This window comes from Castanea sativa, chromosome 1, assembly GCF_040712315.1.
Source record: "Castanea sativa cultivar Marrone di Chiusa Pesio chromosome 1, ASM4071231v1".
Classification (NCBI taxonomy): Eukaryota; Viridiplantae; Streptophyta; class Magnoliopsida; order Fagales; family Fagaceae; genus Castanea; species Castanea sativa.
In genome coordinates, this window is record NC_134013.1 from 80,397,006 (window position 1) to 80,420,974 (window position 23,969).

General features: G+C 37.8%; 1 protein-coding gene across 1 annotated transcript; it reads left to right on the forward strand.

Moving 5' to 3' along the window:
• The first annotated feature begins 607 nt into the window (after positions 1 to 607).
• On the forward strand, positions 608 to 13,322 carry LOC142621905 (pentatricopeptide repeat-containing protein At3g59040). Its single transcript, XM_075795277.1, has 7 exons — positions 608 to 764; positions 1,093 to 1,408; positions 1,825 to 2,115; positions 3,236 to 3,484; positions 6,793 to 6,917; positions 11,192 to 11,290; positions 12,524 to 13,322. Exons 1-7 carry the CDS (start codon positions 706 to 708, stop codon positions 13,095 to 13,097), a joined length of 1,713 nt encoding a protein of 570 aa, XP_075651392.1. The 5' UTR covers positions 608 to 705; the 3' UTR covers positions 13,098 to 13,322.
• The last annotated feature ends 10,647 nt before the right edge of the window (positions 13,323 to 23,969 follow it).

Here is a 23,969-nt window from a genome sequence, read left to right on the forward strand (position 1 = left end):
ATGAAGTGCTTTTCGGGAAAGTTTCCCCACATATTTTGTCTGGGTTATCATATTTTGTCTTATTTACTTTTCCGTTGTGGATGATATTGACATGATATTGATGTTTGTGTGTTTGAACAAGATTTATTTATAATAAATCTAATTAACAACTTGGGTATAAAATTTGTTAATTCTATCAACCGAGGTTTAAATTTCCCAACAGCTACAATGAACTCGCTAAGAGACTCGAGATGCTAGTTTGCTAATATGTTTTGAAAACTTGCTAACTAACGAAATTGTTCATAAAATGGAGTTAAATGACGAATTTCCTCAATAGGGATGGCTTCAAGGAACACTTAATCATGAACTACGCTTGACCGACGCACCTATTTCAAGGCCCTGCTATCGCCGGAAACAAATAACTGTTCAGTTTTGAACAATTCCGAATGCCGAGATTCACAATTATTTAAAATCCAAATCAATTTTTTTATTTTTTAAATTTAAGTCATAATTTTTTTAATATATAAATTATGTTCTGGTTTTGTTCTTAAAAGGGCATTGAAATTTGTACGAGCTTGTGAAGGGTAGTTTGGACTTTTTGAAAAAAAAATAAATTGTCATATGCCTTTCCGAACCCGAAGAAAAGCGCGCCCGGAGAATGAGGCAGAGCTCAGACTCAAGAGTGTCTAAATAGATAAGATTTTTCTTTTTTCTCTCTCAAACTCAATGCCTCAAACCTTATTTCTCAAGCCCTTCATTTCTTCAGTTCCTCTTACTAATTGCAGGTTCTCTCTCTTTCTCTCTCTCTTCATCTAGTACTTGAATTTGATAAACCCCAATAAAGAATAAACCCCCTTTATTCCTGTTTTCAGCCACTCTTTTTATTTATCCAAAAGGGTCTTTATTTCTGGGTGTTGCTGGTTTTTATCAAAATAGAGAGCAGTATTTTAATGTGATTGTGATGGTTTTCTTTATTCTAAACTGGATTTTGAATTTTTTTTTTCAATATTCATTTCCCAATAGACTATGTAGTTGCAATGAATGAGAATATTGTTATGCAGTTTAAGTGAATATATGTAATAATTCATTTGTTGCTGTTGTGTTATGTTGCAGTAATAAATCAATTGTAGTAAATAATGTGAGCAATGTTAGGATACGAGGGAGAGTGGGTGGTGTTGTTTGTATGGGAATGTTGGCACCCAGGAAGAGGAAGAAGAAGAAGAAGGAAGGTTTCGAGGAATTCCGAGATGCAGCTGACGAAGCTGATCAGAAGAGTTGGAGGAGACTGATGACTGAAATTCAGGAGACGGGTTCCGCTGTTGCGGTGCTCAAACAACTGAATGTTAGTAACCGGGGCATTTCAAGAGACACGGTCCTTGGGACCTTGCTTAGATTTAAGCAACTAAACAAATGGAAACTTGTCATTGAGGTATCTATCTTCTATCTATAAATGTTGAAGATTTCTATTTACACAATCATAGAACTTTTCATGGTTTGACAGTGTGCATACATCCACAGAAACAAGCAACGGATCATTCCACTATATGATTTTTTTTAAAATTTTTTTTTTAAAGATTACAACATAGTTATACTGTTGTCTGCCCTATTAATGTACTTTAAATTTCCCAAGGTACCGTTACCATACCATGAGGCCCTCAAACTAGAGACCAGTGTTATTTTCTGATTCAGAATATGAGCTACTATCTCTATCATACACACACACATTCATTTTTGTGCTTTGGAATAAAATGAATATACTATTCCTAAACTCATTACTTTGGTGGTCAATATATGCTTTTGATCTTCTAATTCGATGTTACATACTAGTCTTCTTTTGTGTTGTAGATCCTTGAATGGCTCAGGGCTCAAAGCTGGTGGGTGTTTAGTGAACTGGATTTCCTCATGCTTCTAACAGCTTATGGAAAGCAAGGGGACTTCAACAGGGCCGAGAGAGTTTTTAGCTTGATGAATAAGAAGGGCTACGCACCAAGTGTCATATCCCACACTGCTCTTATGGAAGCATATGGAAGAGGAGGTCGATACAATAATGCTGAAGCAATATTTCGAAGGATGTTGTCTTCAGGCCCTCAACCTTCAGCTTTAACATATCAAATAATACTTAAGATATTTGTTGAGGTAAAATTTTTTTTAAGCCCTATAACTTGATGCCAAAGTCTGTTGTTGAGCTTCTAGCTTGCTATCAAGGTCGGTTTGGTCATCATTGAAATGGTCATATAAGGATAGTTGTTCCCATTGTTTGATGTGGTCTTTGGAGGGAAAGAAATAGCAAGTGCTTTGAAGATAATAAGAGAACTATGCCAGATCTCAAGTTATTCTTTTTTAGAACCTTATTGGACTGGTTGTCAACTTTGAGAAATCAACATTTATTTTCAATTCTTGATTTACTTGATTTATGTAATTTTTGGAATTGATTGTATACCCCTATATACTCCTTGTGTACTTGGGTGTTTTTTTTTATATATCAATAAATCTTTATTACTTATAAAAAAAAAATTGGTAGTCATAGAATTAGAACTTTAGGTTTAACTTGAAAAAATTTGAGAACAATAAATTTTGAAAATCTATTAATGAAATAGACCATCTGAACTATGCCTGAATTGCAGGGTCCTTTATGGCTGCCTCAAAGCCTTCAACACAATCTGATCTATTGAAGTTATGATCTAAAATCGTCACTACAGGCATTTTTGAGACTTGACATAAACTGCTCTAGAAAGTAATAGTTTTCTACCACTACTTTGAAAGTGAAAGTTGTTGATGGTCTAAGATTTGACTGAATGCTGACCCTACAAAGAACTTAATGAGCCTTGAATCCACGACTGAAAGTTGATAGAACTCCAAGCTTTGACTGGATAAAGACCTGACATGTTTGTTATGGCTACTGGACTTCCAACAACAATAACAAAAACAACCAAGCCTTAGTCCCTCAGTATTTGGGGTTGACTATGGATTCTCTATAGACCAATCAAACTAATGAACACTCCAAAATGGTAGAAATTTTTTAAAATAGATAAATTGAACACCTAGACACGTTGCATCCCCAACTTCATGTGTATCATAATATATTTACGATACCATACATAGAGATGGGATGAGTTTTCTTCTTCTTCTTTTTATTTTTATTTTTTTGTGTAAGTTTATTTATTTAATTTTTATAGTGGGAGTGACTCTCTAACCTAAGATGTAATTCATAATTTAAATTATCTTGCAATTTCATGAGTGACGGGAGCTACTGCAGGGAGGTAAGTTCAAGGAAGCTGAAGACGTTTTCGAGACCCTTTTAAATGAGGAAAAATCACCTTTAAAGCCAGACCAAAAGATGTTTCACATGATGATTTATATGCATAAGAAGGCAAGGAGTTATGAGAAAGCTCGAAAAGTATTTGCACTCATGGCTGAGAGAGGAGTTCAACAATCAACAGTTACTTATAATAGCTTAATGTCATTTGAGACTAATTACAAGGAAGTTTCAAAGATGTATGACCAGGTAAAATTAAGAACTTTCTGATTTATCTTTCATGTAACCGGAATATAATATGCACTGACAGTCACTAGTGAAAAATTATTGTGATTATAGACAATAAGCATGCAGCATTAGTACTATAATAAGCTGTTTCTAGACGTTCTATGATTTCCGCTATTATTCCTAGGAATTTAAAACTTCAAATGGATCTTTCATTATGAAATTCCCTCTTGATATAGAGATATTTTGTAATTAATTTTAAGTAATCACCAGCTAATGTGTTTTAGCTGGTGAGCTATCTAAGAATAAGCTATATATCTATGTTTTACTTCCTTAATATGTTAAAAAAAATGTCCTTAAAATTCTTGTGTTTTAGCAATGCTGATTTCCTTAACATGATTAAAAAGAGTCCCTAAAATTCTTATGATTTAGCAATGTTGATGGATTTTAAATTTTATTTATTTATTTATTATATAGGCTGACACATGGGATTTGTGCAGTCCAATTTCAAAGAATACAAATTATAAAGATAGAGAAATACAAAAATGAACTAGACATCAAAGGAATGTTGATGGATGTCCTTAAGGACAGAAGGATGAGCAGTTTCATTTATCTAGAATTGAGGTGGGTTTATATTAGTTGATACTGTTTCTTAAACTTTTGGTGGTATTAAATATGAATGCTAGCTAATAGGCTTAAAACAGTGTTGGGGACGAGGTCTTGAGTGGCATGTTGGCGAGATCTGGAGAGGGAGGTTTCATAGTCAAGTTCCAAGTGGAGGGAGGAAATAGAGAAGCTCTAATTGTTTCACATCTTATGCTTGCTAATGACACTTTCTTGTTTTGTGATGTTTTAGCTTCTAATGTCTTGTAAATCCGTGCTATGATTTTATGTTTTGAAGCAATTTTGGGCTTGGTGATTAACTTGCTTCAAAACATAGATTGGCCACACTATTGGATTGTAAAGTGGGATCTTTACCTTATGAACTATTTGGCTATTCGGCTGGGTTCATCATATAAAACTACTGCAGTTTGGAACTAAATTTTTTGAAAGGACAGAGAAAAGGCTAGTTCAATGCAAAAATTTCTACCTATTGAAGGGGATCATTATGATCTTACTTGAGTACATTATCTATCCTTCCAATTTGTTTTCTTTCTTTGTTTACTATTCCTACGCATCAACAAAATTTCCTGTGGGGTGGGAGAGATGGGGAATTCAAATTCCATTTGGTAAATTGGAGTGTGGTGTGCTCTCCCATAAAAACTGGTGGTTTGGGAGTGAGGAACCTTCAGTCAGGCTTTGTTGTTAGATAAGTGGTTATGGAGGTTGGGAGAGGAGAGCCATCAGTTTTGGAGATGTCATAGGGGCAAAAATATGGGGTATTATGGGGTGATTGGACTTCTGAAGTGGTTAGAAGACCCTATGGGGGCTTTAGTCTTTGGAAAGGCATATCAAATTTTGGCATGATAGGTCATATGGAGGAAGGGCTCAAAAGGATTCTATCCTGAGTTATTCTGAATTGTAGTGGTCAAATGTTCATTGGTGGGTAAAAAACTTTGGTATAAGGTTCATACTTAAATTGTAGAGGTCAAATTCTTAAATTTTTGGGAATGATTGTTTTTAACATGGTACCAAAACAAGCAGTTTTCTTCATATCTGCCATTTAAGTCTATAATTCCACATGTTGTGCCTTATTTTTGAGGGAAAGTCTTGTGCCTACATATGAGGGGAAGTGTTAGAAGAATAATTGAATGATTAGATTTCCCTCTTTCTATCAGCGTAATCCATTGGGATGAGTGGTAATTTAACAGTTTCTTTTTGAGGTTGAATTCTATGGACTACCTGTGGAAGATGAAGGCAAATTCCTTGAAAATAGGAGATATAGTGGATTTGACTATTTAGGTTGATCCCAATCAAGTCAAGATAATCTATTGAGGCAACTTTAGGGTTAGACGTGAACAGATTGATTTATGACCTTTTAGTGCTGATTTTGATCAAGAGATACGTAGATTTGGGAAAAAGTAAAATATCTACACTGAGCAGGTTCTCCATGTAAAATCATGGAGTAGCAGTGTATGGCCTTTTTTCGAGTTGCAAAAAAGCTAGATTCTCCATGTGCAGTCATAACAATTTAACAGAATGTAAGAATAGTAATAACCCCCATACTGTCTAAGTGACACTACTAAAAATTTGATTAACTGGAATTCTGGTAGTGAGATTGTTCCTCAGGTCAAGCCTTCCCAACCAATGGGGCATATATACAACCTTCTTGTAGATTTATTGGGTTTGATATACTGCCTTCTATTACAATTAACTAGTCAAGCTTTTTCCAGAAACAAAACCCAACATCTTGATCTTTTGCACCCATCTCAAAAGCGCTCTGAGATACCAGCCTATCATTGTCTAAAATTACTCAATCACTGGGTTCCATAGTACCTCAGAATCCTCTTCATCGATCCATATCTTCTTTATTCATTTTCAGAATAGGAGAGTTCAGGCTTCTCCAAAACTGACAATCAGAAATCAGTTAATAGTCTTACTGCATCAAACTATTGCAACCTAATTGTAAACATCTTTTTCTCAAATCCATCATTGCATTTCTTAAAGTATGTCTGTTACTTCCCTGATACTTTTAGTCAGCATGTAGATAACACGTTCTCTATTGAAGTTCTCAAATATGGCATAAACCTGTAAGGAGATCCTTTCAGTTGTTCTGATTTTAAATGAGGTGGGTGGTGTTTTCCTTCTTGATGGACACAATTAATATGACAAACCAATATGGGAAAAATGGGTTTGATGTCTGTTTTTCTGGTTTCTTATGAAATGTCTTTGTTTAAATTAAATAATTCATAAGGTTTTGGATAAGACTTGAGGGTGTGCAAGCCTGTTTATGTTGACATTTTAAGGTAACCTTCTGTCATTGAATAGCATTAGTAATTTATTTATGCTAGTGACATGGAAACATAATAAGTTAACTCATAATAATTGTACTTCATCGCAAAAAAGAAGAAGGATACTTGATAGTTCTATGTAAATAGATCCTTTTGGTAAAGAGAACTGGTTTTTCAATGATCATCAAGATGATTTTTGTGTGGAAATTGTGGGCCAAGTGATTGACTTCATGCACCTAGCTGATTGTAATATCTCTTGATGAACCTGTAAATACCAAAGAGAAATTCTGGAATATGCCCTGATGCTTTGTGAGGTAGTTTTTGTCTATTTATTTATTTTTAAATACCTCTTTGAATTTTCATTTTTCTGCGCACCTTGCCGTTTAATCTCCTGTTAATATTACATTCATCAGATTTTTGAAGTATTTTCATGATTTTTAGATGCAAAGATCTGGTCTTCAACCTGATGTTGTCAGCTATGCCCTACTTATTAATGCCTATGGGAAAGCAAGAAGGGAGGATGAAGCGCTAGCTGTTTTTGAGGAGATGCTTGATGCTGGTGTCAGGTGTGTAGGCACATTCTTAACTTTTCTTCTTTTATAGGGAGCTACAGGTCTTGAAAGTTTAATTTGAAAAAAAATGGGTTGTATCAGTTGAACTGATTTAACCTGAAGCTCACTCAACCTGGTAAAGCTAAATTAGTTGGTGGGCTTCTTTGCACACATTTTTGTCTGAATTTGAAATAATAAATTTGGCTTATCGTCTCTGTTTATTTTTCTCTTCTGGCGCTTTTCAAAGTTCAAAATCCAACTCTCCCAAACGAGGTCAATAAAACATCATGATTGCATTATGAACTCTGGTAAACCAACTTATCATTATATTGAAACTTTAAGAAGAACTAAATGATGTCCCGCACGATGCGCTGATGCTTTAAAATTTCATTTGAAATCATTTTTATGTATATTAAGACCTATATATAATATTCATTTTGTTATATAATATTTATGTTTGTCCACAATATTGTTAAATACTTTGAAACTTGATTTTCTTAATTCATATTTTATTTAAAAAATTATATAATACTATAACACTAACAAATTATAATATTTACTGTTAAAAGAAAACTTTATTTTTTAAAATGATATTGAAATCTATAAATACAAATATAAAGCATAAAATACTTTTTTTCTCCTAAAATTACATAAATTTAAGTAATCTCCCAAACACTTCCTCAACCACTCTATTCTCACAACCAAATATGGAGACCCCAATCTCCCAATTCATTATCTCAATGAAATTAAGGAAATCATTTGTAAGCAACAAAACATGAATAAATAAAGAGAAATTGGATAAAAAAGCTTCTATTTATCAAAATTTAATTGCCTTTAGTTGGACTTCCGTATCTTAGAAAAAAAAAAAAAAACACTTTGAAATCACCATCAATTTTTTACTTTTATCACTATAGCTCATACCGCACAAAATAGCAGTAAAAAAAACTAAAAAGTTACCTACAAATTATGAGTTCTAAAAAAAAAAGCCAACTTCATAAATAATCAATTAAAAGGTTTTTTTTTTTTTTTTTTTTTTTTTCTTGTGTTCTAAATCAAAATACATTTATGACCTTCCCAAACCAAAATCCCAAACATCCAAAGACTCAAAGCAAATCACAATCTTCACAAAATCCACAACGTCCAACTTTAACATGAAACCGTAAACTACCATCACTGAATTAAAAACGCAAGCCCCTTCCTTGGTCACAGTCTACTCATATGGACTAGGATCAAATGATACGATAATATTGGAGTTATGTAGGTGTCGTTGAAAAGTTGAAGGTAAATGACATAATTTTTTGTCTAAGTGTATTTGAGATGAGATGTCATGAGGGCTGTGGGCATACAAAGGAGTAGAAGTGAAAAAGGGTGAATGAAAATGCAAAGAGTTTTGTGCGTGCGAAAGAGGGGAAAAGTCTTGAAATATTGAACTAAATGAAACAAATAGTAGTTTTGAAACATTGAATATTGAAACAAAAAATAGTTTTGAAACATTGAATCAAAGGAAATAAAGAGTTATTTTTAAATTTGTTCTTATCTCTAATGTGGTTTAAGGGTGTTTCAATTATCTTCAAAGAGCGCACCACATGGCAAAACCTCATGCTTTTCCGCATGAAGTTTCTACTACTTTTATAAAGGTAATTTGTTTTCCTTAAAAATTAAACAATTTCTAAAATGATTTTTCTTCTTTCTATCTCAACCAATATATCATTCTATTATTTTTGGTGTAGTGTTTGATTATATCATTCTATTTGTTAGAATTATGGTTAAATTATTAGACTCACAATTTCCAAATAGCTTAAACTTTTGGGACAATCAGTAATTTAACTTGGTATTAGAGCAGGAGATCCTGAGTTCGATCCCTATCTTCACTCTACCTCCCATTTAAAATGTTAAATTCCCACTTGTTGGGCCTCCACTTACTAAGGGGAAGTTTAGACCCACAAATGAGGGAGAGTTTTAGAATTATGGTTAAGTGATTAAACTCACTATTTCCTAACAACTTAAACTTTTGGGACAATCGGTAATTTAACTTGGTACACTTAACCATAATTCTAACACTATTATTTTTGGTGAAGTGTTTGATTGATACTATTCCTTTATGAGCTGGTTCATATTTTTTGAAATTGTGTTATAGTGTGTTATGTTTTTCCAATTTTTTTCTCTACAACTAAACTTTTTAAGTTTCATATAAATTATTCAAATTCCTCATTATTTTAAAGGAGATTATCATGATAATCAAAACTCATAGCAAAATTACTTTTTAGTATTACTCAAATAATTGATAGACACATTCAAATCCTTAGCCGATATTGTGTTTTGATATAAATTCAAATTCTTTTTTCTGATAAGTATTATAAATTCAAATTCTTATTTCCAAAATAGCTAAGTATTAATTCAAACAAAAATCAAACCAAAGTTATAAGAGGGAGAGAGACTACTTGTGTTGGGGAACTTAAAAATACAACACTCAAACATATTAACCTAAAATAGAGTTAGAAAAAAACATAATGTTTCATCAATCTAAAATAGAGCTGCTAGAAATAATAAAAAATCGAGAGAGAGAGATTAATAATTTTTTCAAGAGAGAATATGAGAGATAATAACAAATTTATAGAAAATTAGATGAGAAGAAAAAAAGTTAAAAAGATATTCTAATAAACACCACTTATAAAAAAAAAAAAGAGTAATACACACCAAATTATCATAGTCATGCTATGTAATAGAACAACACTATATTCGTATATATTATCTTTATAATGTAATATGATAACATTTATGAAATCAAATAAAAGAAAAAAGATAACAATTTAAAAACACAAAACTAAATTAGATTAACCCAAAGTAGAGCTCTAAAGAACGCAAAAGTTCATCAACCTAAAATAGAGATTGAAGATTAAAAAATTCACCAAAATATGGGAAAAAAATTTGAGAGAGAGAGAGAGAGAGAGAGAGAGAGAGAGATAACCTTTTTTTGGGAATTGAGAAAGCTATGAATAGAATGTGAGATAATTGCAAATTTGTAGTAAAATGATGAGAATAAGAAGAGGCAAAAATAAAAGAAGATAAAGGGGTAGAGGAAGGATGATATTAAGGTAGATAGTAGTGGGAAGATGAAAAGGTAAAAGGGAAGGGAAAGTTTGGAAAAAGTGTAACAATAATTTGGGGATTAATTTTTTTGATAGGTAATAAGAATATTAATAAATCAAACTGAAAACAAGTGAGAGCCACTACAAGGTGTTCATGATGGTGAACACAAGGAAATGCAACAAACAAACAAATATAAAAAAAGAACAAGAAAAAACTTAAAATGCAATACTAAGAGAACAAATAAACTCGACGATAGTGGAGCAATCCAAGAAGCCCCAACACCTAGACCAATCAAATAAAGTCTTTTGGCATAGAGCTTGTAATTGAACCAAGGATTTATCAATATCCTCAAAAGAGCGCCGATTTCTTTCCTTCCAAACAATCCACATTAAACAACCAGGAACCATATTCCGTATGCCTGAATTAAATTTTCCCAGCCAAAAACTCCAACAATACACCAAGCTTTCCACATTGCCTGACATGACCCATTGAGTCCCAAAGATCTGAAACATATAAACCCACAGAGAATGAGCTGCCGGACAGTGGAGGAGAAGATGATCCATAGTTTCCTCATTCCGATGGCACATACAACACCTATTCACCAAAATGCGCCCCCTAAGCTTAAGATTATCTAATGTAAGGATTTGTCCATGAATCGCTGTCCACACAAAAAATGCCACCCTCCTAGGGATCTTAGCTTTCCAAACACCATTCTACGGAAAGTTGGAGGCAACTGCACCCCTAATGATATTGTAATAGGACTGGGTATCAAACTTGCCATTCCCTTTGAGATACCAATGAGAAGTGTCACTCCCGCCACTCCTAGGGATCCGGGATTGAATGAACTCAAGGAAAGAGAAGGCAGGTAAAAATGAGAGAGAGAGAGAGAGAGAGAGAGAGAGAGAGAGATGATAAGGATGCTAATGTGGCTCAACGTGAGGGTACTAATAGTAAATACTACGCTTTAGCTTTTAAATATATATAGATTGGGTTAGGAGTTATTCGTCATGTTTTTTGTCGGTTATTTTTTCAGGAAGAAGTCTAAACTTTTAGTTTATGGGTTGGTTTTTGTTATGCTGATTGCTTTACCAAGACAAGCTGATGGCAACTGACTAGCCAATGGCTAACTACTATGTGCTTATTCGAGATTTCCATTGGTTTTGAAGATTACAACACCTGTCATTTTGTCTTTTCTCCAGACCAACCCACAAAGCTTATAATATCTTGCTTGATGCATTTGCGATCTCGGGGATGGTGGAGCAAGCTCGCACTGTGTTTAAGAGCATGAAAAGGGACAGGTAATGTTTTCATTACCTGCATTGTGATTACTCTACACTTTCTATCCCCAAATCATCATATGCACTTTATACAAGTTCAAATTTATTCATAGCAAAATTTTTTGAGGTTTCTTTCTGTTGATTTCTCAAAGACACAAGCTCTTTCATTGTGCTCAATAATGTTAATAAGAATATAACCTACTCCTGCCTGAACTCTTTTCAGAAGCTGACCTGTTTCAGATATTAGACAATGATTTTGACTAGATATTTAATTGTATCTCTCTTTCTTTTTGTGAAGCTTAAATTGGTCCAGTTAATGAAGTACATAGGTTGGTATCATTGAGCTGTATTCTGGAAGGACCTAGCAGTTGTTGGGTCCATGTCCTCCATGAGGTCATCCATGTCTTGTCATTGCTAACTCAGTCTCAAGTCTTAAAACTTCTAGTGCTAATTTCTTTTTCAGAGATATTTTATATTAGGAATTGCCTAAGTATATCATTGCTAACAAGTGATCACTCAGTGTTGTTACACTGCTATGCGTGTCCATCCATGCCTCTCTTTCTAGATTGCCTGTTTGCCTGTGTTGTTTCCATCCAGGTGTCAGTTGGTCCTTAGTCTGTTCGTTGGTGCAGTGTTGTATCCATCGAGGTGTCTGTTCGACCTTGTGAGTTTTTTTTTTTTGGGGGGGGGGGGGGTTGGTCTTTTCTGTGTTTCTTTTCTTTTTTTCTTAAAAAAAGGAAAATAAAAAATCCACTTCTACTATCCGTCTCTCTTTCTTTGTAGCATAAATTTCTCCTCAGACAGTGTTCATGGTTCATCCACCTATCCTTCCGCTTAATTCCTTCCCCCTTTCTTTTCTGTCTTGTACGGTAAACTGGTTCAAATTGTACATTCTCTTTTGAGCATGGGGATTTTTTGTAGATGTTTATTTGAAACTCTTATTCGTCAGTTAAAAATCCAGTCACCCTATATAGATTTGCCAAGTATAGAACCTCAAAAAATAGGTTCTCTGTAATCCTTTCAAGTGTCTGACAGAGCAAAGGATTATGAAGTACTTTTGTTACGACTATTATTCAATGTCAAGGATGGGAGAATATGAATGCAATGACCAAATGCATGCCCTTCTAGATGGAAAATAATGTATAGGAGTCATGGATATTGACAAGGGTGCTTAACAGAGTGATAGCTGCCCATGTACATTTGCTGTCTTAATGACAAGGGTGCACTACTCTTTATCATTGTTTGCTTTTGCAGATTTACCCCAGATCTTTGCTCTTATACGACTATGTTATCGGCTTATGTGAATGCTTCTGATATGGAGGGTGCGGAAAATTTCCTCAGAAGACTAAAACAAGATGGATTTGAACCCAATGTTGTCACTTATGGGGCATTGATCAAAGGGTATGCAAAGATAAATAACCTTGAGAAGATGATGGAGAAATATGAGGAAATGCAGGCATGTGGTGTCAAAGCAAATCAAACAGTCTTGACCACAATTATGGATGCATATGGCAAAAACAGGGATTTTGGCAGTGCTGTTGTTTGGTACAAGGAAATGGAGTCTTGTGGGTTTCCTCCTGATCAGAAAGCAAAGAATGTTCTGTTGTCTTTGGCTAAAACAGTAGAAGAACAAGAGGAAGCTAATCAAATTGCAGGAAATTTGGATCAATCTAGCAATGAACATAGACTAAACAGGGTTCCTAGGTTTGTTGATGGGGATTCTGATGATGAACATGATGAGGAAGAAGGGGCCACTTGTGATGAAAGACAAGATGAACTGATACTTTTGAATAGTGATCATGGAAGAAACTTAGGAGGCCTACTGTAAATTCTTTGAATTTTTAAATTTAATAATTTTGTATTTTGTGTTACAGTTGTATTAGTCAGCTTTGAAAATTAATTTAACAGGTCAGTTAAGAGTAGCTATGTGGGACAAAATCATTCCATTGTACCTTAATGGAATTTGGAGATATTTCATTTCTGCCTCTCCACGATACACATAAAATCTCAGTTTTGATGGTCGACTATGATATCTTTGAAAATACTCTACTTAGTTTAGTTGCACATTTTTTAGTAGTCCCATCTGGAGTAATTTGGTATTGTGCAGTTCAATTTTCTTCTGATGGACATTTATGAATTTTTACATTTGGTAACTAGGTGAGATTAAAACTATTTAGCTTTCATTGTACCAATAGATGGCTCTTTAGAGCATCCACATCAGTGAAGCTAAAAATTTAGCTTTTAAGCTCTACAAAAAGTTACTTTATCTATTTTACTTATTCACTTTACAAAATATGCTGCAGCAGTGGATCTATTTTAGCTTTCAACACAATAAAATAATATAAAAATCATAATAAAATAATATATCTACTACAATAAAATAATATATCCACTACAATAAACAATAATCACAACAACTCATAACCGCCACTACCGACTCTTCCACCACCACCACAATTGCTACTGCCGCCACTACTGTTGCCGCAACCGCCGCAATCGCTATTGTAGCTCAAAGCTAAACTCAAATACTACTTTAAAAATTTTTTTTTTATTCTCACTCATTAAAATAATATATATATTTCTTTTTTTTTCTATTTCTTTTTACTCAGCCCCAGCCGTTTCAGTTTCACCCTCGTTCTCTCCTTCTCAAAGCTCTCACACTCTCACCTCTCTCTCATCTTCAAACTCTCACCGATTCATCCATCATCCTCACCAATCATTCTCCTCATCCATCATCCTCACCGATTCATCATACTCCTCACCGCCTCCATCGAAGCTCACACACCATCGTGGCTGCTCATGCACCATTATATTGAAGCTCACACATCATCGCCGACCCACGCACTATTGCCGACCCGATTCATCATCCTCCTCACCCATCTTCGGCCCAGCTCCGTTCATCCATCATCCTTCGCCGATCTGTTGATTTTGCATTTGGGTTTGTGTGTGTTTGCGTATGGGTCTCAGTTTGCTTTCTTTACTGATGCGTGTGTGTTTGCATATGATCATGTAAATCAAAATTATAATTAATTGTTCAGCTGTTTTGTGATGCTTTGGTTTGAGTGTTGTGAAATGTCTGTTTGAGAGAGTGGGTCGGTGACGTTGAAAGAGTTTGAGAGCTTGGGACGGTGTGGGTCTGAGGGTGAGCGAGTTGATTGGTTGGTGGATCGGTGACGTTGAGCTTCGGTGGCGGCGACGTTGACGACGAGTCAGTCCGGCGGCGGTAAACAGAGTGAGGAGACCAGAGTTGAGAGTGTGAGCTTGAGTTTTAGATGATGAGATGAGAGTGAATGAGAGAGAGAGGCACGATGATAAAAGAATGAAAAAAATAGGAGCAAGTGGTATTATTTTAATCTTAAGTTGGAATAATTTTTTTTTTATAGCTTTGAGCTACAGTGCACATGTATCTATACATGTGCACTGTAGCTGAGAGCTAAAAAAAAATACCTATACCTCCGCTTCTAAGAGGTAATTTCTTGTGTTTTGGTGGAGCTATATAGCTATTTAGCTCCACTGCTGCAAATGCTCTTAGAGAAGCATACTTTTTGCTAAGAGCATTGTAACTCAACTTGTACCTTCTGGTGTTGTTTTCAAGATTCAATTTCTCCTTCTCCTAACTTTTGAGAAAAAAGTAGAGCACATTCTCTTTAAGTCATTTTTTCTTTAAAATGACTGTCCCATTAACATGGTGGAAGTATGGATGTATTACCTTCTAGAAGGTGGTGATTGAACTGATGCAAGTTCAACACTGTTTCATTTATGACTTTATGATTGGTAGAAGAAGTGTTCTTGTTGTTAAGTGCAGAAGGGTTGAACGCTTTCGTTTTGGAGAGCCATTGAATTTGACGCTTTCTTCTGGAGTGGGAGAGCACTGTGTTTGAATATGAACTGTTGATTAAGCCATTCATTTGTGGTTGTCTGCTGTAAAACTTATTTTATTTTATTTTATTTTTATAGCTTTTTGAGAATGGGATTGTTTGAAAATATGTACCTAAAAAACATACAGGACAATCAAACACGTAAGACTATATGATGTAATTCATATAAGTGGTGGAGGTTCAAGTTACACTTACGTGACGTTTGACATGGGAGAATCTACATTACTCCTGACATCTAGATTCCTAGAAATGTGATTCCTTACAATCTGAATGCTTAAGAATGTAACTATTCTTATGTTTGGTTTCATTGGGAATCTCTTAAAATTCCTTTGAATGTGAGATAATAATGTTTGGTTTATTCCCAAGAATTTTAAATGAATTATTTATTTTTCTCATTCTATCCTTAGATTTAAATGTGAACTACCAAGTCTTTTAAAAAGAATCTTCTTGTAAATAAATAATGAAAAAAAATATAAACTATTAATAATTTGTTGAGCAATGCACACAACAGCAAAAGTGAATACTTGGCAATAATGGCGGGTCCCTTTCAAACTTTTTTTTTTTTTCCACACGTGAAATCTAAATAGAATTTTGTTAAAGAATATATCAACAAAGTTGTCTATCCTGTTTATGTTATTTTGGTGAGAAAAGATATTGATTATTTGTTTTATATTTTATCTTAATTACTTAAATGATAAGGAAAAATGGTTAAAATTGTCCATTTATAAAAAATACAATTTCCTTTAGGCTCCGTTTGAGAGTTCATAAAGGAATAGAATGGAATGGAATGGAATAAAATGATCATAAGGGAATGGAAATGAATGGAATGAAATTGAATGTATTTAAGTAAGGGAAAGGAATGGAAAAGAATGGAATGGAATGGAATGAAATGAAATTAAGTAACCTTGATTGGATGTTTTAAAATAAAGGAATGGAAATGAATGAAAATGAATGGAATGTAAGTAATTTTGTTTGGGAGCAACATGGAGGGGAATAAAATGGAATAAGTTTATGACAATATTACTATTAGACCCCTATTTTAAAATAAAGAGTTGAATATATAAGGGTATTTTGGGAGTTTTATTAAAAAAAATCATTAAATATAATTTCATTTACTCCCATTCCTCCCAATTTTGAGGGGAATGAAAATTTGAGGTTTTAAGGGAATAGAGAGGAATGAGTGTTCCCTTCTACCAATTCCATTTCCTTCCACTTAAATTCCCACACAAGGGAATGAGTTTTTCATTCCCTTCATTAAAACTCCAAAACAAGGGAAGGGAAGAATATTCTAAAATTATTCTTTTCATTCATTTCCATTCCATTTCATTCACTCCTCTCAAACAAGGCCTTAAGCTTGGGAATCTGGATACCCATCTATTTTAAAAGGAATCCATATTTCTATTGAGAGGGGTTTAAAAGGTGAATCCAGATTCCCCTGGCATCTGATTCCCTAGCATAATTTGTAACCAAACATGAGAATCTTTAGACATTCTTGGGAATTCTAAAACATTACCCCGCACCAAATACCACATAGTGTAACTTTAAGTAATAACATATCACTCTATTTTTTAGTTGAATGTGAATTTCGACAAGTCCATCATTAGATTTACATTATCTTCATATATTTTCTATACTTACAAAATTTCAAAGTAATGAAGGATCAATAGACATGTTATCGATTAATTGTTTATGTGGGGGGCAAAAAGATCCTGATGAGAATGTGGGCCTTTTGGGCCGTGTTAAGGAAGGCCGACCTGCTCCTGGGTTTAGAATTTGTTAGTACTATGGGTTGGCCCATACGCCGAGGATCCGAGGATCCAGCCGAGCTTGAACTTACCCTTGGATGGACACCGAAGAACTTGGGATTTCGTAGTAAAGATTAGGGGATGACACGGTTAAGGCCAATGGTTAAAAGGGGTAAACCCTAGAATGCCCCAGAAGCACCGGTGTTGAAGAAATGTCAAAGATAAAGGCTGCCACCTCCACATTAAAGACCCTACACCTACCACCCTGGCCGCATTTATGGGGAAGTGACACCTGAACAGTGGAAGAGAAACTTCTGGTTACTATTCAAAGGCACTGAGAAAAGAAATATCTAGGCTAAGGGGGAGGTGAGGCAACACGTGTACAAAGTATTCAAAAGAGTAGTATTTAAAGAGCAATCTAAGACAGAAAAGGGGGATCCTTTTTTTGTAACCTAAAGGAAAGAGAAAGAGAGAGAGAGAAATAAATAATATAAGAAAGTGCTTCTCGACGTCCGAGCGTATCGACTTATAGTATTCTTTGTTGATTTTAAGTGTTTATAATCTTTGGCTTGCCATTTAATCCTCAAACACTTCTAACTTTTTCAAGCCCACACTCTACAAATTACATTGTTTTGCCCGAGCCCGTAACGTTCTTGGGACAGTGCAACTTACAATGCACTTACAATGGCGTGTGTGGGAAATCTAGTCTAGAAGAGGTAGGAATATTATGGTGTGCTTAGGCTCACCATGCAGAGTCACAGGATCACAACCGGAAGACCATTTCGAACGTCTTTGTCATGGTCGAAGGATCGTGGCGGATGTCCATACGAATATCCAGTGGGCCACTCTGAAGAGGGTAGTACCACCCACGATGAGGGTTCTAAATCCACGCGCAGAGGGAAATCAATCGTTTGAAGAGGAAGTTACGTCGTGCAAACGTAAGTTTTCACCGTCCTCGTCTAGTGCTTCTTCGGTTGGATACGGCTCAAGGTCGCTCGGCGGTGCGTAACGTCCTGAGGAGTGGGCGACCGTAACCCGTGGCTCGCGTTGTGAAGGGCTTAGGCAACGATACTATGAGTATGGGCGTTGCACCAACTCTCTAAATCTCCGTTTTCGCGGAGGATTGAGAGGGGGAGGCTTCCCGAGGTTCACCATTCACCATTTATAATGGCCGGACCGATCCAATGGAGCACGTGAGTCACTTCAACCGCAGGATGGCGGTGCAATGAGACTCACGATGTGTAAAGTTTTCCCACTCCAACATTGGGACTCGTGGCTATGGTTTAACGGTCTCAAATATGGGTCCGTAGGCTCGTTTGGGGAGCTGACTAGGGCATTCGCTTCGCGGTTCATTACGTGTACGTGTTCAAGAGTCCCCGCCATTGGATTCGCCTGCTATCCATGGCCATGAAGGAAGGGGGAGACACCGAAAGCATACTCCGACCGGATACCGGGAGATGTTTAACGAGATAGATGGTGACTTTGATGAGGTGGCGCTTAATACCTTTAAGGTAGGTCTCCCAACCGACCACGACCTAAGAAAGTCTTTGGACGAAAAAGCCCGTCCGCGTTGTACTCCGCCTTATGGATCGTATTGATGAGTACAAGAGGGTAGAAGAAGACCAAAGAAGGGAAAGGAAAAGGTTATCCCGCAGGAGAGAAGGGATTTCGTGCCTGATACCACAACAACAAGCCGAGGGATTACTTCGGGCATCCGGCTCGGCAGCCACCTCAGCCGTAAATATCGTGTTCGAGAACCGGTCATTACTAGAGAAAGTTCGTAAAGAGCCTTTCTTCGATGACGAGCAAGATGGCAGGCCCTCGCGAAAAGAAACCAAAATCTCTTTTGTCGGTACCATCGGGATGTAGGCCACACTACCGAGAACTCGTCGGACCCCGTGGAACCATCTAGAGCGGCTCGTCGGTGAGGGAAAGTTGAAGCAAGACTTATGTCAGCCCACCTGCGGTGTCACCAAGTTGGTTCAAACAACCCGGAAGGAACAATACATCTCGGCCAGCTTGGGAACAATTAATGTTATCTTCGCCCCACGGGAGGACCGGCTCGGGTCCCACGAGGGTGATGGCGGCTTCCCATCCTCGTGTCGAGGATGTGGGTAGTAGGCCTAAGAGGATGAAGGGCACCGCCCGTCCTAGGTTTCTCCAAGGAGGATAAGGTAGGGACCATCTAGCCCCATGACGATGCTCTTGTGGTTACCCTCGAACTATGACGTGAGAAGGGTGATGATAGATCGTGAGGGACGGTGCGATATCATGTACCCGATCTATTTAAGGTTAGGTTGAAGACTTGGGTCAACTCCTTATAACTCGCCACTTTTACGTTGTCCACTATAAGCGTTGCCCGGTCGGCTCGGAAACGGTGGAGGTGGACTTCATCATGGCTGATGCGTTGATCTCCGTACACGGCCATCCTTGCCGGCCTCCGGGCACGTGAGCCTTCCGAGCCGTCTCCTCTACCTTACATGTTAAAGTTAAATTCCCCCTCGGGGGAATGTGTCGAGGAAATCTCGGCGGAGCCAATCGGTAACCGCAAGATCATCGATGTGGCCGATGCGCATCGCAGATGCGAGTCTTCGGCTTTGATCAAGGGCAGTTAAGCTCAGCTCTGATTCATACGGAGTGGTGACGAGAGACACACGCGAGGGATTAGAGAAGTTTCCAAGTGGCCGATGACCCGAGAGATTCTTCCAAGTCGGTGTACTTTTACCACACCAAGAGAAAATGGAGTTGTTAGAGTTCTTGAAGGATAATGTTGATGTTTTTGCGTGGGATCCTTATGAAGCTAAGGAGTCTGTCGGATCATCACATTGTCATCACTTAAATGTCAACCCGCATTCCAACTCCACCTCGGCGATCTTCCGGCGATCTTCCAGAACATTCGAGGCTCGGGAAGGAAGAGGTGCTTAAACTCAAAAGAGCCGGGGCTATCAAAGAAGTTTTCTACCGTGTGGTTAGATACGGTCGTTAAAAAGAAAAATGGAACGTGGAGGTATGTGACTTTGGCATCCGATCCGAACAAGGATTCGTCATCGTTCCCAATGCCACGTATTGATCAACCGGATGCCACCGACATCCTCGGATGAGTTCCTTAGACGCCTTCCGGGGTTATCACTGATTCCTTCCGCAGACTGAGGATCGGATCAGAGAAGATCATTCATTACACCGACGGGGAATTACCATTATAAGGTCACGCCGTTCGGTCTGAAGAATGCGGGCTACTTATCAAAGGATGATGACCGAGAATGTTCGAACAAGAAATGGGGAAAACCATTGAAGTATACGTTGACGATATGGTGGTGAAAAGCAAAACAATCCCCTCACATGTGAAAGATTTGGCCGACACTTTTCGATACCGAAGGTACAAGTTGCGCCTCAACGCCTCAAAATGTTCTTTCGGCGTGGGGTCCGGGAAGTTCTTGGGATACATGATTACTCATAGAGGCATAGAGGTAAACCCGGCAAGGTCAAGGCTATTCGGGACTTGCAGCCTCCTCGAACCCAAAAGAAATTCAAAAGTTGACGACGGAATGATTGCCACTTTGAACAGTTCATATCTCGGTGCCACCGGTGTCGTCCTTTCTTCCAACTCGCTATTTGGAAATAAGTGGAAAGGGTTTCAATGGACCGAGTTAGCCTTTCAAGCCTTTCAATATCTATTCAATCTCTGTACCACCCATTCTTTCTCTCTCGCGTAGGCACATGAGATTTTGTTTGCTTATGCAGCGGCGCCGTCCACGCGGCGCCATCCGTCCCGGAGCAAGAGATGATAGCGGGTGCAGCCGGTATATTATGTTAGTAAGTCTTTGGGTGATGCCGAGGTGCGTTATCAACCCCTGAGAGCCGTGGTTCATGCCACGCGAAAGCTTCCCCATTATTTTCGGCCACACAAGAATGGTTGTGGCAATTGCCGCTCCCCGATTCAGGCAGCTTCCCGTAGCTGCAGGACGACTACTGAAGGATAGCAAAGTGGGGGACCATCCCGGGGGCTTTTGAGCCACAAGAGGGTGTTGCACTCTTGGGAAGCCGTGTCTTGGACATGGAATTTGCCGAGCCATTACCGGAAGAAACTCTAAAAGAACCACACATGGATGAAAATCATGTGGATTACAATGCGCCATGCCTCCGATTTGGAAAGTGTATGTGGATGTGGACGGGGCGGCTAATAATCCTAGGATGCGGTATTCGGAATTGTTGGAACGTCGAGAATTGTCTTCGAAAAATCGAGATTGGCTCGCTCGCTACTAACAATGAGGCCGAATACGAAGCGGTCTTGGTAGGCATGAAAATGGTGGGCATGATGGTGGAAGGGAAATCCACATCTTCTCGGATTCTCAAGTCGGTGGTCGGCCATTACGGACCACGGGACCAGGCGTAGATCCTAGGATGCAGAATATTTGGCCCGTGTTAAGCGTCGCCAGCAAACTCAATTTGGCTCCTTCGCCTTAACTCATATCTCTGAGCGGAAAACCCATGCACTCCTTAGCCACGCCGGCAACGTCCTCGGCTCGGGGTTTACCTAGGGTTATCCTCGTTGAGGATTTGCTAGAGCTCCCGGACTCTTGTCAACGACGCCTCTCGTATCCTAATAAGGCTCGGACCTAGTTGGATCGCCGATTGCCACTTTCGTATCTTTCTTAGGGATGATGTCCTTCCCGAGGACAAATCGAAGTGGATACGCCGAAAGGCGTTTCGACGTTAGCTGTCCGAGGATCAAAATGCATACAAACGTTCCTTTTCGTGGGCCACATGAGATTGTCTGATGTTGGCGAGGCCGAGCGAGAGCTTCTAGAAGAATAAGACGAAGTGGAGTCCGAAGCCCACATAGAGAAACCTCGACTCGGTTAACCCAATGTCTCTTCCCAAACTTGGCCGGCCCAATATGCGGAGGCGCTGCAAATGATAAGTGGTGACGGTTTCTCAAATAGGTATTAACCCGACTTACTCTCGCACGGGGCTTGGACATTGCAGGGCCATTTCCGAGAGCGCCGGCAATAAAAGATGGCTTCTTGTGGGAACAATGAACTCCGATTTGGAAATGGGCCGAGGCCGAGCCCAATAAATAGAGATATTGACTCCAAGAAGTTTGTCTCGGAAAACATCGTTACTGCATACCACTTTACCACACAATGGCCGAAAGAAGGTCTTGACAGAAAAGGCTTTTAGGAAGGGTGACATGGGTATTATAAATAGGTATTCCACGACCCCTCGAGGAAACGCTGAGACGGATGCCGTTAACAAAGTCATTTGGGTCAAGAAAAGAGTTGGCGGGAAACAGATGATCGAGCTCCTCATGCCATGGACATCGGCTCACACCGCGCTAGTTGGACCGGAGAAATAATCTTGGACTGGAGCCGAGCGCCGTATCCATTAATAAAGGTTTTCGGCCTCCTTTAGCCCCGAGAATAACAAGACTCCCGGAAAAGGCCTAGATTTGCTTGAGGAACGGCGCGAGGCATCAAAATGGACGTACCTAAGCCAATTGGTTACAACGCCCACGGAGGCAAAGAATTGCATGGGAACGGGGATTGTACGAGACCTTGGGAAAGGCCTGTGGGTTAGTAAGTTAGGACCCAAGCTACCGCATTGTATCGCAGGTGCATAGTCATATCGGCTAGCCGACCTAGATGAAAGAATTGTACCACGCCCATGGAATGTAAATAATCTTAGAAGATATTATTATTAATAAAATGTGCTTTTATCGGTGAACATTTTAAAGTTATGACCTTACATTTGATCTTGACCTAAGAATGTGGAAACTTGGTTAAGTGCATCATCGTAAACCTTGTGGAAATTGATGTCTTGTCATTTTGTTAAATAGAACCTTGTATGTCGGGTCTTCGGACCTCCTGCTTTGGGAAAATTAACATTTGAAGTTATCATTTTTAAGAATCAAACAAAACTTGGTTAAGTGCGGTCCTCGGACCAAAAACCTTGTGGAAATTGATGTCTTGTCATTTGTTAAACAGAACCTTAGCTATGTCGGGTCTTCGGACCTCCCGCTTTGGGAAAATTAACATTTGAAGTTATCATTTTTAAGAATCAAACGAAACTTGGTTAAGTACGTCCTCAGGACCAAAAACCTTGTGGAAATTAATGTCTTGTCATTTGTTAAATGTAACCTTAGCTATGTCGGGTCTTTGGACCTCCTCGCTTTGGAAAATTAACATTTGAAGTTATCATTTTTAAGAATCAAACGAAACTTGGTTAAAGTGCTCCTCGGACCAAAAACCTTGTGGAAATTGATGTCTTATCATTTGTTAAATGTAACCTTAGCTATGTCGGGTCTTCGGACGCTTTGGGAAAATTAACATTTGAAGTTATCATTTTTAAGAATCAAACGAAACTTGGTTAAGTGCGGTCTCCCGGACCAAAAACCTTGTGGAAATTGATGTCTTGTCATTTGTTAAACGTAACCTTAGCTATGTCGGGTCTTCGGACCTCTCGCTTTGGGAAAATTAACATTTGAAGTTATCATTTTTAAGAATCAAAATGCAAACTTGGTTAAGTGCAAATTTCGGACCAAAAACCTTGTGGAAATTGATGTCTTGTCATTTGTTAAATGTAACCTTAGCTATGTCGGGTCTCTCGGACCTCCCATTGGGAAAATTAACATTTGAAGTTATCATTTTTAAGAATCAAACGTAACTTGGTTAAGTGCTCCTCGGACCAAAAACCTTGTGGAAATTGATGTCTAGTCATTTGTTAAACGAACCTTAGCTATGCCGGGTTCTCGGACCTCCCCGCTTTGGGAAATTTTACATTTGAAGTTATAATTTTTAAGAATCAAACGGAGAATTGGTTAAGTCTTATCTTCGGACCATAACTTTGATCAAAGTTATCTCCTTATTATGTCGGATGTTAATGCTATCATGCTATTAACTCGGATCTTAAGTTCTATATCTTTAAGTGTTAAGTAAGTTTGTGTAAGGAATGGTCATCGGATCTTACATCTTACTAGAAAAGTGCTATGCATTACAAGGGTTTAATCGTTGAGGTCCTCTCTTCTTTTAATCAAGGCATTGTTCAAATATATTAACCATGTCACCTTTTATTAAATCT

Bases quoted from the DNA above. Each gene is read 5' to 3' on its own strand.
- LOC142621905 (XM_075795277.1), top strand. From the start codon at position 706: ATGCCTCAAACCTTATTTCTCAAGCCCTTCATTTCTTCAGTTCCTCTT. The intron at 6,918-11,191 runs GTGTGTAGGCAC...TCTTTTCTCCAG, and splicing joins ATGCTTGATGCTGGTGTCAG to ACCAACCCACAAAGCTTATA. The intron at 11,291-12,523 runs GTAATGTTTTCA...TTGCTTTTGCAG, and splicing joins AAGAGCATGAAAAGGGACAG to ATTTACCCCAGATCTTTGCT.